The sequence below is a fragment of the Oryctolagus cuniculus genome, chromosome 12 (assembly GCF_964237555.1).
Source record: "Oryctolagus cuniculus chromosome 12, mOryCun1.1, whole genome shotgun sequence".
Classification (NCBI taxonomy): domain Eukaryota; kingdom Metazoa; phylum Chordata; class Mammalia; order Lagomorpha; family Leporidae; genus Oryctolagus; species Oryctolagus cuniculus.
Window position 1 is genome coordinate 87,757,553 of NC_091443.1, and position 15,201 is coordinate 87,772,753.

At 54.8% G+C, this 15,201-nt stretch overlaps 1 protein-coding gene across 6 annotated transcripts in view; it reads left to right on the forward strand.

Moving 5' to 3' along the window:
• ZNF609 (zinc finger protein 609) overlaps positions 1–12,723 on the forward strand; it is a 228,710-nt gene extending 215,987 nt beyond the window's left edge. For 2 of the 6 annotated variants that reach the window (XM_051821859.2, XM_051821853.2), the window contains 6 exons: positions 2,596–4,936; positions 6,032–6,398; positions 7,560–7,735; positions 8,327–8,543; positions 8,969–9,050; positions 9,265–10,205. In XM_051821859.2, the coding sequence (XP_051677819.2) occupies positions 2,596–4,936; positions 6,032–6,398; positions 7,560–7,735; positions 8,327–8,543; positions 8,969–9,045 (3,178 nt within the window). In that variant the 3' untranslated portion in view covers positions 9,046–9,050; positions 9,265–10,205. Of the gene's footprint in view, positions 1–2,595; positions 4,937–6,031; positions 6,399–7,559; positions 7,736–8,326; positions 8,544–8,968; positions 9,051–9,264 lie in introns of all 6 variants that reach the window. The other 4 variants (XM_051821854.2, XM_051821856.2, XM_051821855.2 and 1 more) reach the window with 4 other exon arrangements.
• The last annotated feature ends 2,478 nt before the right edge of the window (positions 12,724–15,201 follow it).

Genomic DNA, 15,201 nt, shown 5'->3' on the forward strand with positions numbered 1-15,201 from the left:
GAGCTGGACCAGAAGTACAGCAGCCAGGACTTGAACTAGCGCCCATGTCGAATGCTGACACCGCAGGTAGCGGCTTTACCTGCTACGTTGCAGCACTGGCCCCTTCATACTGTCTTTGTTAGACCATATGATCTTTTCATAGAGACCTTCTCAAGTCGCAATTTGACCTTAAGATTGACATTTCAGTCCAAGGTACCTTACAGTTTGTTACTAATATTAGTGCTCAATTTGCTAGGGTTTGGGGAACCCAAATATTGGAGAATAATTTACCACCAGCATGCAGATAGCATCCTAGGGATTCACCATGTGGTGCAGTTCCCACATTTGTAAGTCCTTTTAACAAATCATATTCATTCAAATTGGTAGTTAACATTTTATTTTATTTTTTAAAATATTTAAAGATTTATTTATTTATTTGAAAAAGAGAGACAGAAAGAGACAGAGATCTTCCATCCACTGGTTTACTTCCCAAATGGCTGCAACAGTCACGGCTGGGCCAGGCCAAAGCCAGGAGCCTGGAACTCCATCAGGGTTTCCCACGTGACCACAGGGGCCCAAGAACTTGGGCCGGGAAACTGGGCAGAAGTAGAGCAGCCACGACATGAACTGGCACTCATATGGGATGCTGGTAGCAGCTTAACCTGCTGCATCACATCATCAACCCCAGTAGTTGCAATTTTAGGAAGATGCTTTTTTTAAGATTGGGGGGGGGGGGCAACATTGTAGCATAGCAGATTAAACTGCCACCTGTGACTCCAGCATCCCAAATGGGCACCAGTTTGAGTCCTGGATGTTCCACTTCCTATCCAGCTCCCTGCTAATGTACCTGAGGAAACAATGGAGGGTGGTCCAAGTATTTGGGCCCCTGCACCCACATGGGAGACCCGGATGAAGCTCCTGGTCCCTGGCTTCTGCCTGGCCCAGCACTGGCTCTTGCATCCATTTGTGGAATAAACTAGCAGATGTAAGATCTATTTCTCTCTCTCCTTCTCTCTGGCTCCCTCACTCTCTGAAATAAATAAATATAAAAAATAAAAACAGTATTAAACGATGTATCTATTTATTTGAAAGGCAGTTACACTGAGAGAGACAGAGAGAGATCTTCCATGTGCTGGTTCACTGCACTGCCTAAGTGGCTACAAGGGCTTGGTCTGGGCCTAACTAAAGCAAAGAACCAGAAACTCCATCCACATTCTCCCACATGAGTGGCAGGGGCCCAAGTACTTGGGCCATCTTCTGCTGTAACCTGGGAGGCAGCAGTAATTGAGTAGTTGGGGTCTCATCCATGTGGAAAACCTGATTTGGGTTACTGGTTCTCAGGTTGGGACAAATGTCATCCACAGTGACATTTGGGGCGCGAACCAACAGAGAGGAGCATGTTCTCTCTCTCTGCATCTTAGATAGACAGGTGGATACATAAATGCATGCATATGTACACAAATACATACTTACACAGATAAATAAGAACCCTTTACCTGCTCATTGTCCCATCAAAGATGGACAGGAATACCCCAAGGAAAAGTTCCTTAAAGTTCTTGACTCCATACCAGATTCATTTTTAAGATGTGATTATGCTCTACCTAGGGATTTGTGGTAATGCCTCCTAGTTTTCAGAGATTCTGAACCAGGTCTCTTGAGACTTGGAATATTTGAAGACTATATTCAGTATACTTACAAGTAACCCTGATAAGATTCAAAAACAGGTGAGCTAAGACCAGTTCATTACATCCTGTCCTTGCATTTTTGAGAAACCTACTGAAAGGACTTCTGCTCTGGATATCTAAGAATCCAGAGATACCAAAACTGAGTGACTAGGAGATGACAGGGAAATAGTAGACTCACACTACCACAGTGGCAGGGACCCAAAGGAGGTATGTGACAGAATTGACCTTTTTTCTACCATAGCTGTGGCTTCCACTGCCTTAGAAGCAACCTATTCCGGTTGCCCCTGGAACAAGAGAGTCAAACTCATCTTCAGCTCTGCAAAGGAACCCCCTTTTAGCTCCGGGTTTAATCCCAAATAGTGACTAAGCTCCATGAAGAGCAACCTTTGGGCCATCGCAGAATGACGCTTGGGGCAAATTTCCAGACATTCAAAGAACGCATGTACTATGGTCTGTCATATTTAGGACATGGATATGGGCCGCTTAATGGGTGGGTGCTTTGTTCTGCCTTTTTCCTTTGTGGTAAATTGTGTAGAGTAAAAAGCATTGAGCTAGATTCGGGTTACAATGTGACTTGGGCAAGTCACTTAGCGTGCCTGGCCACGGTTTCCTAGTTATCTGTAGAGTCGTTTCTGGAACCATGACTGTGGCTGTATATGGAAACGCAGACATGACCGCTCTGTGCACTGTGGGACATTCTGCACAGCTTCAGAAGCTGAGCATTGGGGAGCGGCATAACCAGCGTGCAGATAGCACAGTAGGAGCTCACCGCTTAATGCAGTGGCCACACAGTCAGAAATGCTTGTAATAGACCGTGTTCACTGAGAATGGTAGTCACCATCTGGAGAGGTCGGCGAGAGGCTGCAGCTAAACTGGTTTGAAGATGTTGTCTCTTCTTAATAATACCCTGTTGTGTTTGTCCTTTGCCAAGGTTCTGTGACTCCCCCACCAGTGACTTGGAAATGCGCAATGGGCGGGGTCGAGGCAAACGCATGCGTCCCAACAGTAACACACCTGTCAATGAGACAGCCGCTGCTTCTGACAGCAAAGGGACTAGCAGCAGCAGCAAAACCCGAGCGGGAGCCAACAGCAAAGGCCGTCGGGGCAGCCAGAATTCGTCAGAGCATCGCCCACCTGCCAGCAGCACTTCGGAGGATGTCAAGGCCAGCCCTTCCTCGGCTAATAAGCGAAAAAACAAGCCCCTCTCAGACATGGAGCTGAATTCCAGCTCAGAGGACTCCAAAGGGAGCAAGCGTGTCCGGACGAATTCCATGGGCTCAGCCACTGGCCCCCTCCCTGGGACCAAGGTAGAACCCACTGTTGTGGACAGAAATTGTCCCTCCCCGGTCCTGATTGACTGTCCCCACCCAAACTGCAACAAGAAGTACAAGCACATCAATGGGCTTAAGTACCACCAAGCTCATGCCCACACGGATGATGACAGCAAGCCGGAAGCAGACGGGGACAGTGAGTATGGGGAGGAGCCCAGCCTCCACGCAGACCTCGCCGGCTGCAATGGCGCAGCACTGTCACAAAAAGGTTCCCTGTCCCCTGCCCGCTCAGCTACCCCCAAAGTTCGGCTCGTAGAGCCCCATAGTCCTTCTCCTTCAAGCAAATTCAGCACAAAAGGCCTCTGTAAGAAAAAGTTGAGTGGGGAAGGGGACACAGACCTCGGGGCCTTATCCAATGACGGCTCTGATGACGGGCCCTCGGTCATGGATGAAACAAGCAATGATGCCTTTGACTCTTTGGAAAGGAAGTGTGTAGAAAAAGAAAAATGCAAAAAACCGTCTGGTTTGAAACCTGAAAAGATTCCTTCCAAGAGCTTGAAGTCCGCCCGGCCCATTGCCCCTGCCATCGCCCCACAGCAGATGTACACCTTGCAGACGGCTGCCTTCACGGCAGCCAACCCAGGCCCCTCCGCGGGCCTCACCGCCACCGTGGTCCAGGCCGTGCCCAGCAGTCCCCAGCTCAAGCCCATTCAGCCCAAGCCCACGGTCATGGGAGAACCGTTCACGGTCAACCCTGCCTTGACTCCAGCCAAGGACAAGAAGAAGAAAGACAAAAAAAAGAAGGAGTCTTCAAAGGAACTGGAAAGTCCCCTGACTCCGGGGAAGGTGTGTCGCGCAGAGGACGGCAAGAGCCCCTTCAGGGAATCGTCGGCAGATGGGATGAAAATGGAGGGGCTCCTCAATGGCTCGTCAGACCCCCACCAGAGCCGCCTCGCTAGCATCAAGGCTGAGGCTGACAAGATCTACAGCTTCACGGACAATGCCCCCAGCCCTTCCATCGGAGGCAGCAGCCGCCTCGATAGCACTACCCCCACCCAGCCCCTGACTCCCTTACACGTGGTGACGCAGAACGGAGCCGAAGGCAGCTCCGTCAAGACCAACAGCCCTGCCTACTCCGACATCTCTGACGCTGGGGAGGACGGGGAGGGCAAGGTGGACAGCGTCAAGTCGAAGGACTCTGAGCAGCTGGTTAAGGAAGGGGCTAAGAAGACGCTGTTCCCCCCTCAAGCTCAGAGCAAAGAGTCGCCGTACTACCAAGGCTTCGAGAGCTACTACTCTCCAAGTTACGCGCAGTCCAGCCCAGGGGCCCTGAACCCCGGCAGCCAGGCAGGAGTGGAGAGCCAGGCCCTGAAGACAAAAAAGGATGACGAGCCCGAGAGCCTGGAGGGGAAGGCGAAGAGCGACGGCTGCGAGGAGAAGAAGCCCGAGCTGAGCAGCTCCAGCCAGCAGCCCTCGGTCATCCAGCAGCGGCCCAGCATGTACATGCAGTCCCTGTACTACAACCAGTACGCCTACGTGCCGCCCTACGGCTACAGCGACCAGAGCTACCACACCCACCTGCTGAGCACCAACACGGCCTACCGGCAGCAGTACGAAGAGCAGCAGAAGCGGCAGAGCCTGGAGCAGCAGCCGCGGGGACTGGACAAGAAGGCAGAGTTGGGCCTGAAGGAGCGGGAGGCGGCACTCAAGGAGGAGTGGAAGCAGAAGCCGTCGGTTCCCCCGACTCTCACCAAGGCCCCCAGCCTGACAGACCTGGTGAAGGCGGGGCCCGGCAAGGCCAAGGAGCCCGGGGCGGACCCTACCAAGTCGGTCATCATCCCCAAGCTCGACGACTCCTCCAAACTCCCCGGCCAGGCCCCGGAGGGCCTTAAAGCGAAGCTGAGTGAGGCCGGCCACCTAGGCAAGGAGGCCACCGAGGCTAAGACAGGTGCCGAGTGTGGCCGGCAGGCAGAGGTGGATCCGATACTCTGGTACCGACAGGTAAAGCGTTGCCCTGGGAGGAAGTGGGACTGCTGTTCGCCAGGCCTTCCGCTCCCTCCCCACTCAGAGCTCCGTGGAACTGAGATTGGCAGGAGAGGGACACAGCTGTAGCTGTCCCGGGCTTTTATAAACCATGTCAGTGTGTGCCTACACAGAAAAGGTGACTGTCGCGTGTGATAAGAAAAGCAGGGCCAGTCCTCGAACCCACCATCTCTCTCTAGTCTGATGCTTCCTCCACTGCTGGGCTCCTGAGGACTGTGTCAGTGGGGGTCTCTCCCTGGCTTAGAATAAGAGAGTAGGTCAAAAATAGAGTTGGCAGTTACTGTGTTTCTTCAGAAAGGATTTCCCTGGTAGAGTTGGAGCCGAGAGCTTGGGAGTCTCCACACCTGGCTGTGCTGGTGAGACTTGGAATGTCTGCCTTCCTCCTTGGGGCACAGCTGGACCTCCCTCTGACGTGGGCGGCAGCTTCCCACCCTGAGCCTGCGCTGAAGGAACGAAGCCGTCAGAGCCTCTTGGGAGGAGCCAGGCTCTGCCGCTGTAGCAGTCATTTCCCAGAATGCTTGTCCTCTGACGCGCTCTCCTTTTCTCTCCAGCATCTTTTTCCCTTTGGCGTGGGGAGGAGGGAAGAGGGGTCTCCCTCTCTCTCTCTCTCTCTTTTTTTTTTTTTTTTTTTTTTTTTTGTAAGATTTATTTATTTACTTGAAGATTTCTTCCACCTGCTGGTTCACTCCCGGAGTGGTCACAACCGCCAGGGCTGAGCCAGGCACTTCATCTGGGACTCCCTCATGGGTGGCAGGGACCTAAGCACTGGGCCATCTTCTGCTGCTTTTCCCAGGCCATGAGCAGGGAGCTGCATCAGAAGTGGAGCAGCCAGGACATGAGCTGGCACCCAGTATGGGATGCCGGCATCACAGGTGGTGGCTTTACCTGGTATCCCCACGATGCCCCAGAGGAGACTTTTTAAGCAGGAGGGACCAGAGTTAGACTAGAGAGGAGGCCACGATCCTCTTGTGCCCCATGTCGTTACCGGCTATGGTGTTTGTGCCGGGACTGTTACCTGTGCGACACTCAGCCCTCATTCTGTGATTGCTGTAGGAGGCAGAGCCCCGGATGTGGACATATGTTTATCCTGCCAAGTACTCCGACATCAAGTCAGAGGATGAACGGTGGAAGGAGGAGCGGGATCGCAAATTGAAGGAGGAAAGGAGTCGGAGTAAGGACTCTGTCCCCAAGGAGGATGGGAAGGAAAGCACAAGTAGTGACTGCAAGCTGCCCACGACTGAGGAGTCCCGCCTTGGGAGCAAGGAGCCCCGGCCAAGTGTCCATGTGCCTGTGTCCTCCCCCCTCACCCAGCACCAGTCCTACATTCCCTACATGCACGGCTACTCCTACAGCCAGTCCTATGACCCCAACCACCCCAGCTACCGGGGCATGCCTGCTGTGATGATGCAGAACTACCCAGGTACAGCACCGCAGGGCCAGCTGCTGTCTGTTCACCGGGCCGGGAGATGACGCAGAGTTCAAATCCAGAGGTTTCTGCTCAGCCCTGGAGGCTCACTGGGGCTCGCCTAGATGACAGCCCTTTTCTGAATGTGTCGTTCTGTGAATTGGCCACTATAACCCATAGCTCCTTGGATGACCCCCAGTCAGTGTGTGGGGCCACCTCCCCTCCATTGCTCCAGCTAGAAGGCTTCCTCTACAGTCTGCAGTGCGCTAGGCACTGTGGGTGATACAGACGAGGCGGGGAAGGCTAGTTCCCTCCACCCAAGGAGCTCACAGTGTACAGCGAGAGAGACCTGTGGGCCAAGTGAAGTTCAAACCAGAACAATGGTGTGTTCAGCTGCACCATCAGAAAGCAGGCAGAGCTGGGCAGCGCAGTGTGAATCGGATTGGTGGGGAGTCTGGCTGGGCACCTTGGGAGAGAGCAGCTGTTCCCGCGGCTGCTGGAGGTTTCTTTAGGGTGGGGAGGCACGCAGGATGCTCCCGGGGTGGCGGGACATGTCCTTCCCCACACCTTGCAGCAGCCTTGACCAGAAGACCCTGTTAGAAGGCAGACTCAGTAGAACAAGTGTTTTTCAAATGATGTGGGGAATTGCCTTACCCTGGTGGTACCCCTTTCTGTCTCGTCAGCTCTCCCCATCTGCCAACAGTAAGTCCCATTCGTGGCGTGCTTGCCATGGCTCAGGCACCGTGCTGGTGATCTGTGCACAGTTTTAATCCTCACCACCGTGTGAAGTAAACATTGATGTCCTCCCTTTGATCCTGGAGAAACGGAAGCTCAGAATGGCTGTGAATTTGCTCAGGGTGACCCGGCTAGTGATTTTCAGAGGCGTCACAGGGCCATCTGACCCCAATTGCTACTTCATTATTTCACCTCTCCAAGATGAATCTGTTGACACTGGTCAACAGTGGCTCTGGGATAGCTGGCCACAGGAACTGAGGGCCATTTTCCTAATAGCCCTTAGCTAATTTTTCCTGCAGAGCTCAGTACAGAAAGCACAAGCCACTAATCTCAGCCCAAAGTCTCAGCCCGAGCCCAGGATCACTGACCCCTGCGTAACAAGCTCGCTGAAGCTGAATTCCCATCTCCCGTGTCTGAACCGCTTCATTCGTCCTCCTCCAGGTTCCTACTTGCCTTCCAGCTACTCTTTCTCCCCGTATGGCAGCAAGGTCTCAGGTGGCGAAGACGCTGACAAGGCGCGAGCCAGCCCCAGTGTCAGCTGTAAAGCCAGCTCTGAGTCCAAAGCCCTGGACATCTTGCAGCAACACGCCAGTCACTACAAGAGCAAGTCTCCCACGGTAAGGGAAGTGCGTGCGCACTGGCTGCTAGCCAGAGGCAGCGCCAAGGGCTGGGGGAAGGTGGGAAGTTCAGGTTCAGACCTCAGTGGAGCTGGGCTGACCTGAGATGGCCCCACCAGAGCATCGCCTTGATCCCCTTTTTTTTCTTAAGATTTATTTATTTATTTGGAAGACAGAATGACAGAGAAGCAGAGGCAGAGAGAGAGAGTTCTCCCATTCTCTAGTTCACTCCCCAAATGGCCGCAGTGGCCAGAGTTGAGCTAGTCCGAAGCCAGGAGCCAGGAGCTGGGTCTCCGGGTCTCCGGTCTCCCACACGGGTGCAGGGGTCTAAAGACGTGGGCCATCTCCCACTGCTTTCCCAGGCCATTAGAGAGCTGGATCCGAAGTGGAGCAGCCAGGACCTGAACCGGCGTCCAAATGGGAAGCTGGCACTGCAGGCCGTGGCTTTACCCGCTACACCACAGCGCTGGCCCTGCCTTGACTCTTCTGTGTCCTGTAGGATTAAGGAGTGATAATATGAGACCGAGCCACCTCTCTGGGGTGGGGGTGTGTCTCACTATAGTGCTTTTGTGTGTCTGCTTTCCTTTCCAGATAAGTGATAAAGCTTCTCAGGAGAGAGATCGGGGAGGCTGCGGGGTAGTTGGGGGTGGTGGCAGCTGTAGCAGCGTCGGGGGAGCAGGCGGGGGTGAACGCAGCGTCGACCGGCCCCGCACTTCTCCTTCCCAGCGCCTGATGTCCACACACCACCACCACCACCACTTGGGGTACTCACTGCTCCCAGCACAGTACAACCTACCCTATGCAGCAGGTAAGCCTGTTCCCCTGCCTCCTGCACCCCAGTAGTAGAGCCCGAGCCCACAGCCATCACCGCCACTGCCTCTCCCTGCCAGGAGTGTTTTCTTTTTTGAGCTTCTGATCCGTCCCAGCTAGTCTCCGGTCAAGTTAGCCGTCTAACAATTCAATCCTTCCCTCGGGCTTGGGAACTCCAAGATGCCTCCAGAGTACTGGCTTTGATGTACAGAATAAGGACCAGAGAGCAATGAGGAGCCTTGCCATCTGTCCCCAGCCTCTGTAAACGGCCAGGTTTCAGAGTTGGCCTCTGCTGGCACCCCGAAACTCAGTGGAGGTGGGCATTGAAGGGGCAGCTCCTGCCACGCCCGGCTGGCTCTCAGCAGGTGCACAGTGGCAGGCTTCTCCGAGTGCTGCCCTAACACGTTCTCCCGCTCGCTCCAGCAGGGCTCTCTTCTACCGCCATTGTTGCCAGCCAGCAAGGCTCAACCCCCTCGCTCTACCCACCCCCCAGGAGGTGAGAATGGTAAGTAGCTTTTGTTCACTGGGGCGACACAGAGCAGGGATAGCCGCTAGAAAGGATCCTTGTGGAGCCTCCCCTGAAGTCTCCCTTGGAGCCCAGATGTCCCCCAGGAACCAGTACTGGCCTCCCCGGCAGTTCCTCTTACTTGGAGCGCCACCTTGTGGTTGGTCTACCCGCAGGCTGAGTGCCTGGTTACCTGTCCACGTTTCTCTTGCAGAACACCAAGTGCCCGGATAAAGTCAGCTTCACGGGCCCGGACTGGCTCACACAAGGAGGTGCTGGAGGTGCCATTTAGACATCAGTTAAATGGTGTTGATCATCCTGTTTGCCGTTTCCACTGCGACCGAAGGCAGGCCCTTGGCTGTCTCGCCTCTACCAGACCCTTGGACTCCCCGACCCTCCCTCTTCCTCAGGAGCTGGCAAGCTGGTACTTAGCGAAATATTTATTCTCTCGGCCACAGTCAAGACTGTTGTGGCCTCTGTGGAGATGAAGGCATGGGGAGTAGCCAGGGGAATATGGCCTCAGCCCAGAGGAGTCACTGCTCTGTTCCCCAAAGCCAGGTCTGCTGCCATGGCAGTGCCGCCCTCCCCCGCCCCCAGGAGGGACCTCCAGGTACTGCGTAATGCTGAAGACAGCACAGCAGCCATACCCCTCTCACCGTCGTCACCACCACCAGACCCTGCATCTCCCCAGTGGTCTGGGCCCTGGGCATTGGCAGCACGTGGAGGAATTAGAATCTCAGGAAAGAAACCGGGGGTTGTTTTCCCTATTGTGAAAACAAGGTCTTCAAACACGGAGACTTCTCCCTCTTACATGAGCACATGTAAACGCTCAGAGCCCAGCCTGGGAAGGAAGACCAAGGCGTTTGTCCCACCACGGCCTTGAGCTCCCTGCCAGGCAGAGGGCAGGGGTCCATCACCAGCACAGGGCTCTCCAGGGATTCTGGGAGTACGCCGGGCTGGAACATGGAGTCTGTGAAGTAGAAGCTGCATCCCCCTACGAAGTCCTGCTGCTTCTTTCCCCAACTCCTCGCCCTGTTCTCTTCCCTCCTAACCCCTTGGAGCCTTTCCCAGGGGACCCCCACACTGCCCTCCCCGCTTCTTTTCCATTGCTTGGCCCTTAAGACTCAGGCAGGTCACGTGGTCTTTTCCCCAGCACTGGGGACCCTCAGAGTTTGCCGGGTCACCTGAGGGCAAGGCCCCAGCAGTGTCCACTTGACCATCTGAGTGTCTTCCTCACTTAGGGCCACAGACGCAGAGAATCCAGTTCCTGTCTGCAAACACGCGATTTTATATAGCCCAATCGATAACCCCCATGTGTGCCAATAGAAGCCGTGTTCGTGACACACATTTTTGTTTTAGGGGCCACGGCCATGGGAGGTTATTTATTCCTTAGACCTGGGAAAACCACCTAGAAGCGTTACTCATCGAGTGCACAGCGCGCTCAGCGGATCTGTGCCCCGCGGCGGCGGACGGGCCTGCGGGTCTGCGGGCCTGCGGGCTGCGGGTCTGGCCCGCCGTGGAGGTGCAGCTGCCGCCCGCCCGAGCTTGCTGCTCCGTGCTGGGAGAGTGCTGGTTCGGAAGCTTTCCTGGAGTCACTTCCTCCCCAGGGCGTGGGGAGCTTTCGCTCCTACTCTGCTTTTGAGGTGTCAGCCCTTCCCTCTCCTCCCCTCCCGTCTTTCCTGGACCCTCTGGGTTGAGACAGAGCTCACGAGTGACAGACCAGCTAGGCTAAACAAGAGCGTTTATGTCCAGAGTGCCAAAGCGGCTAAGAGAAGGAACTTGGCTCTGATTCACTCTGGAGCGGGGCAGGCGGGGGACAGTAAGCACAATGCCCAGTAGGGGGCGGTCTCTATGAACCTAAAGCCCTATCAGAGACCGACTTAGGGACGTTTTTCCAAGGGGAACCCCTCCAACCCATGGCCCTTCCTATAGGTTTCCATTCAAGTTGGGTTCTGAGTCCTCCCAAAGAACCCATTGTTTTAGACCTCGCGACAGCCCCCAGGAAGCTTCCGTCACACGTCGCCCCTCTGCCTGCTGCCCGTGAGCAGCAACTTTCGCCCCTCACTTCCCCTCTCCTGAGGCAGCCCTGCCAAGAGGGAAACTGAATTTCAGCCCGATTTGCCCTCCCAGGCTCCTGTGGGGCGGAGGCAAGGCCCGTCTACGTTCCTGTTTGTTTTAAATACTGTCGTGTGTTCTGTACTACCTGTGGCACTGGCCTGCAGCGTGCTCTGTACATATTGTAAAGAAACTGTCGGGAGTGATCCTCTGTCTCCCTGGGCAGGCGCGGCCCCACCTCCCCGCCCTTTCCGCTTTGTTCTCTGGAGAGGAGGAGCTTCTGTATTCGCAGGGCAGCCTTGGGTTCTGCGGAAGGGAACCGCTTTTCTTTTCCCTTAAAAACATTTGGCTCTTTGATCCTTACACCCAAGCCCCCCTTGAGGAGTCAGAGATGCCCAGCAGAGCAGGCAAAAGTGCCCGTGGCCCAGCGGCGGTCCTTTCCCAGGGACCCCCACCTGGATCCCTTCACTGTTTCCGGGAGGGGCCCGGCTTCCCTCTGTGAAATGACAGGAAAGCAGCGACAGCAACCTGAGGGTCCTTGACAGTGCCGAGTCCACCCCAGGCTCTGCTCCACATGGGGAGGGGACACTTAGGTGCGGGCGACCTCTGGCACCCACCATCAGAGGGATGTGACACTCAGCAGGGATCCCCGCCCCACAAGCCACGTCTGCACAGGTTTGCTGCTAAGGGCCCAGACCCAGCCTCTCTCTCAGCCACACCTGCTGCTCCTTGGGCTCCCCATGGAAAAGAAGCGAAAGGGACGTGCGCCTCCTCCCCAGGGAGGCTAGCCAAGGCCTGGATCGCGCCTCTTCGGGATTCACGGCGACTCTGCCCTCATTGAAGGTGTGCCAGTTCCCTGCGTCCCCTTCCTCTCCCTTGTACATGTGAATGTACGTGGACGAGATGTCCTTCTTACCCCCTTCTCTCCACACATCTCAAGGTCAAAAGAAACACACAAAAGGCTGAGGTCACCCCGTGAAATCAAATGGTGATTTCCTGAGTCTCTTCTCTGCAGGCTCCGAAGCAGGGGTGGGAGGACTTAGCTTTGGGAGTTAGGAGATAAGACTGCAGAAGGGCTAGAGAATTCTTGTACGTGGCTTTGAGGCCACCCCTGTCACTTACTAACCCACATAACCTAGTCACCACCCAGATGTCTACTCTGATGCCCCAAGATTTAACTGGGCAGCTAGTCGGCCTCGTAATTCTGGGCCTTCGTCATTTGTTTTATTACCAGGGCATCCCAGGAAGCTCCCCAGTGATCCCCTGCCATGGGCCCCTCCTGGGATCAAGCCCCTCCCAGGCCCTGTCCCCAGCCCCTCCTGCCCCAGCCCCCCCGCTTGCCTTGGTGCTCAGCCCTCCCACTGGGAGCAGGTTGGGGCGAGCTGGAGGCCCGGGCTGGAGGGGCAGTGTTGTTGTTCATAGCTTTTGTTCCATTGGTGTTGCTCTGTTGGATTTAATTTCAGTCTTCCTGATTCTTCCCTTCTGTAAAGTGTACATTACCAAGTTCCTTGTTTTTTATATATATATATAAATATATATATATACAAACTGTACTCTTTTTGCCTTTGTACATTCAGGCAAGAAGAGAAAATAAATCTTTTTAAGAGACAATCAAAAATCTGTGAGGGCTGCTGGTTATTTCTCCTGGGGTTTGCTGCTGAGCTGCCGCCTCCCGTCCCCACCTGTCCTCTCCCTAAGCCCCTGCTCCTGCCCCTGCTCCACGTGCGTCCTCAGCTTCTTCCCTGGCTGACAGCAAGTTGTTGAACCGGCGTCCGGACTGCCTGCCCGCAGCCCTTTCCTGCCCATCACTGTTCGCTGGCTCAGTCCGGGAGCTCTGTCCTGCGCCCCAGCCTGCCTTCCCCTCACCTCTAGATCCCATTCACCGAAGTGGCTTAGGACCCCTGGGAACCCTGACCCATCGTCCAGAGGCCCTGCTTTGGACACGAGCCTGTGTAACTATGCAGCTGGGAGCTCTCTGCCCAAGAGTTTGCACTACTTAGACCTGCCTGGTGTTCAGGATGGATGGCTTTTAGGAAACTACCCCCACACTCCTCCCCTGCCCTTACATCCAGCCTCCAGAGTGCCTGATCCAGAGCCCAGCGGCTCGCTCACTGGCTCATTCAGGGCCGGTGGACTGCTACAGTTACCCCTCAGAACCAGGGCTAAGGGCGGATGGGTCAAGCGCGTCTGCTCAAACTCCAAAGGGTGATGCGTCCGAAACAGCCCCACCATTGTCGGGCCGCTTCCTCTTCCCGCCCCTTCCTCCTCCTCCGTCCTCTTCTCACCACTCCCTCTTCTTAACTGGCTTTGGAATTGAAATATATTTTTAAATTATTTGTTGTATTTATTGAATAAAGTTTTTAATGTCCCTGTTCTTAAATTTAGACTTAGTTTGCCTTTCACGTACCTCTCCTGTCTCACTCCCCCACCCCACAAAATGTTCTGAGTTGTTTTTAGTTGGAGCACAGCCTTTGAGTGTGCCTTTCCTGTCAGTGGTCTTCAACAGCACAACTCTGATATGAAAGGGAAGCCTTGACTGGGTGCTGGGTGTCAGTTCAGTCCTCCTACCTCTGGCTGCACTGAAGGGGAGCCACCAACAGATGGCAGCAGAGTCTCAAGTGTGTTTCTCTGAGGGATTGGGCGGGGGAGTTAAAGGACTGAGTTTTGTCTTGGTCCTTCAAGATTTATTTTAATTTGTTTCTTTGAAAGAGTTACAGAGAGAGGGAAGGAGGAAAGACAGAGAAAGAGCTCTTCCATCCATTGGTTCACTCCACAGATGACTGCAACAGCCAGGACTGGGCCAAGCTAAAGCCTGAAGCTGCTTCATCTAGGACTCCAATGTGGGTGGCAGGAGCCCAAGTACTTGGGCTGCCATCTGCTGCTTTCCCAGGTCATTAGCAGGGAGCTGGATCAGAAGTGGAGCAGCCAGGACACAAACCAGCACCCCGTATGGGATGCCAGCACTGCAGACGGCAGCTGTACTCACTACGCTACAATGCCAGCCTCCCTCCACCCCCGCCTCTGTTCTTCCTTTCTTAAAAATGTCTTGGGTTTAACATCTGAATCCTGGGGCCAATGATGTGGTGTAGTGCGCTAAGCCTCCGCCTGCGGTGCCAGCATCCCATATGGGTGTCAGTTCTAGTCCTGGCTGCTCTACTTCCAATCCAGCTCTCTGCTGTGGCCTGGGAAAGCAGTAGAAGATGGCCCAAGGACTTGGGCCCCTGTACCCATATGGGAGACCCAGAGGAAGCTCCTGGCTCCTGGCTTCAGATCAGCTCAGCTCTGACCATTGCAGCCAATTGGGGAGTGAACCAGCAGATGGAAGACCTCTGTGTGTGTGTGTGTGTGTGTGTAACTCTTTCAAATAAATAAATAAATCCTAAAAATATATCTGGATCCTAAACTGCATCCTCCCCTTAGCTGCCCCAGGAGTTCCGTGTTTCGTAGGAGCGGTCTTCAAGCCCCCAGGAGTTGAACTGCTTGTCCCCAGCCCCAGCCTCGCTCATTTTAGTGAATACCAGGTGGCGTCCAGGCCCACAATAGAAACACAAGCGCCATGAAAAGCAGTGTGAAGATGGGCCAGAGATCTGGAGACAAACTGAGGGCCAGTGGCCAGCAGCTGGAAAGGTGCCAGAGGTAAACACCTGCCCTGCACTCAGACGAAACAGGCAAAATGGAAAAAGTGCTAAAAAGCCTGTGAGGAGTTAAACACAAAAAGCAGGGTAAAGCGGACTCGCCCTCTGCAGGGCCACACCCTAGGGCAGCGGCTCCAAGCGGAGAAAACCCAAAGACCCAAAGACTGCTTCCTTCCGGTGCTCAGCACTGGGCGCCGCGCCTTCTGGATACAAGGCACAGGTAAGAGCGGCTTCGGATCCTGGCCGGTCGCCTCCTCTCGAGACGAAGCTGATGTGTAGGCGGCATCTCTCTGGGGGCCCTGGCAGGATGTCCCGGACTCCTAGCAACCCCGCACCACAGTGCCTGTGCCCAGGGGCCGCAGCCAGTTCTCTGCAGCACCGCACTCGCAGTTCTCTCCCAACTAGAGTTGGGCTTCGACTCAAAAACCGTGGTGCTGGGAAGTTGGTCCTGATACGGAATA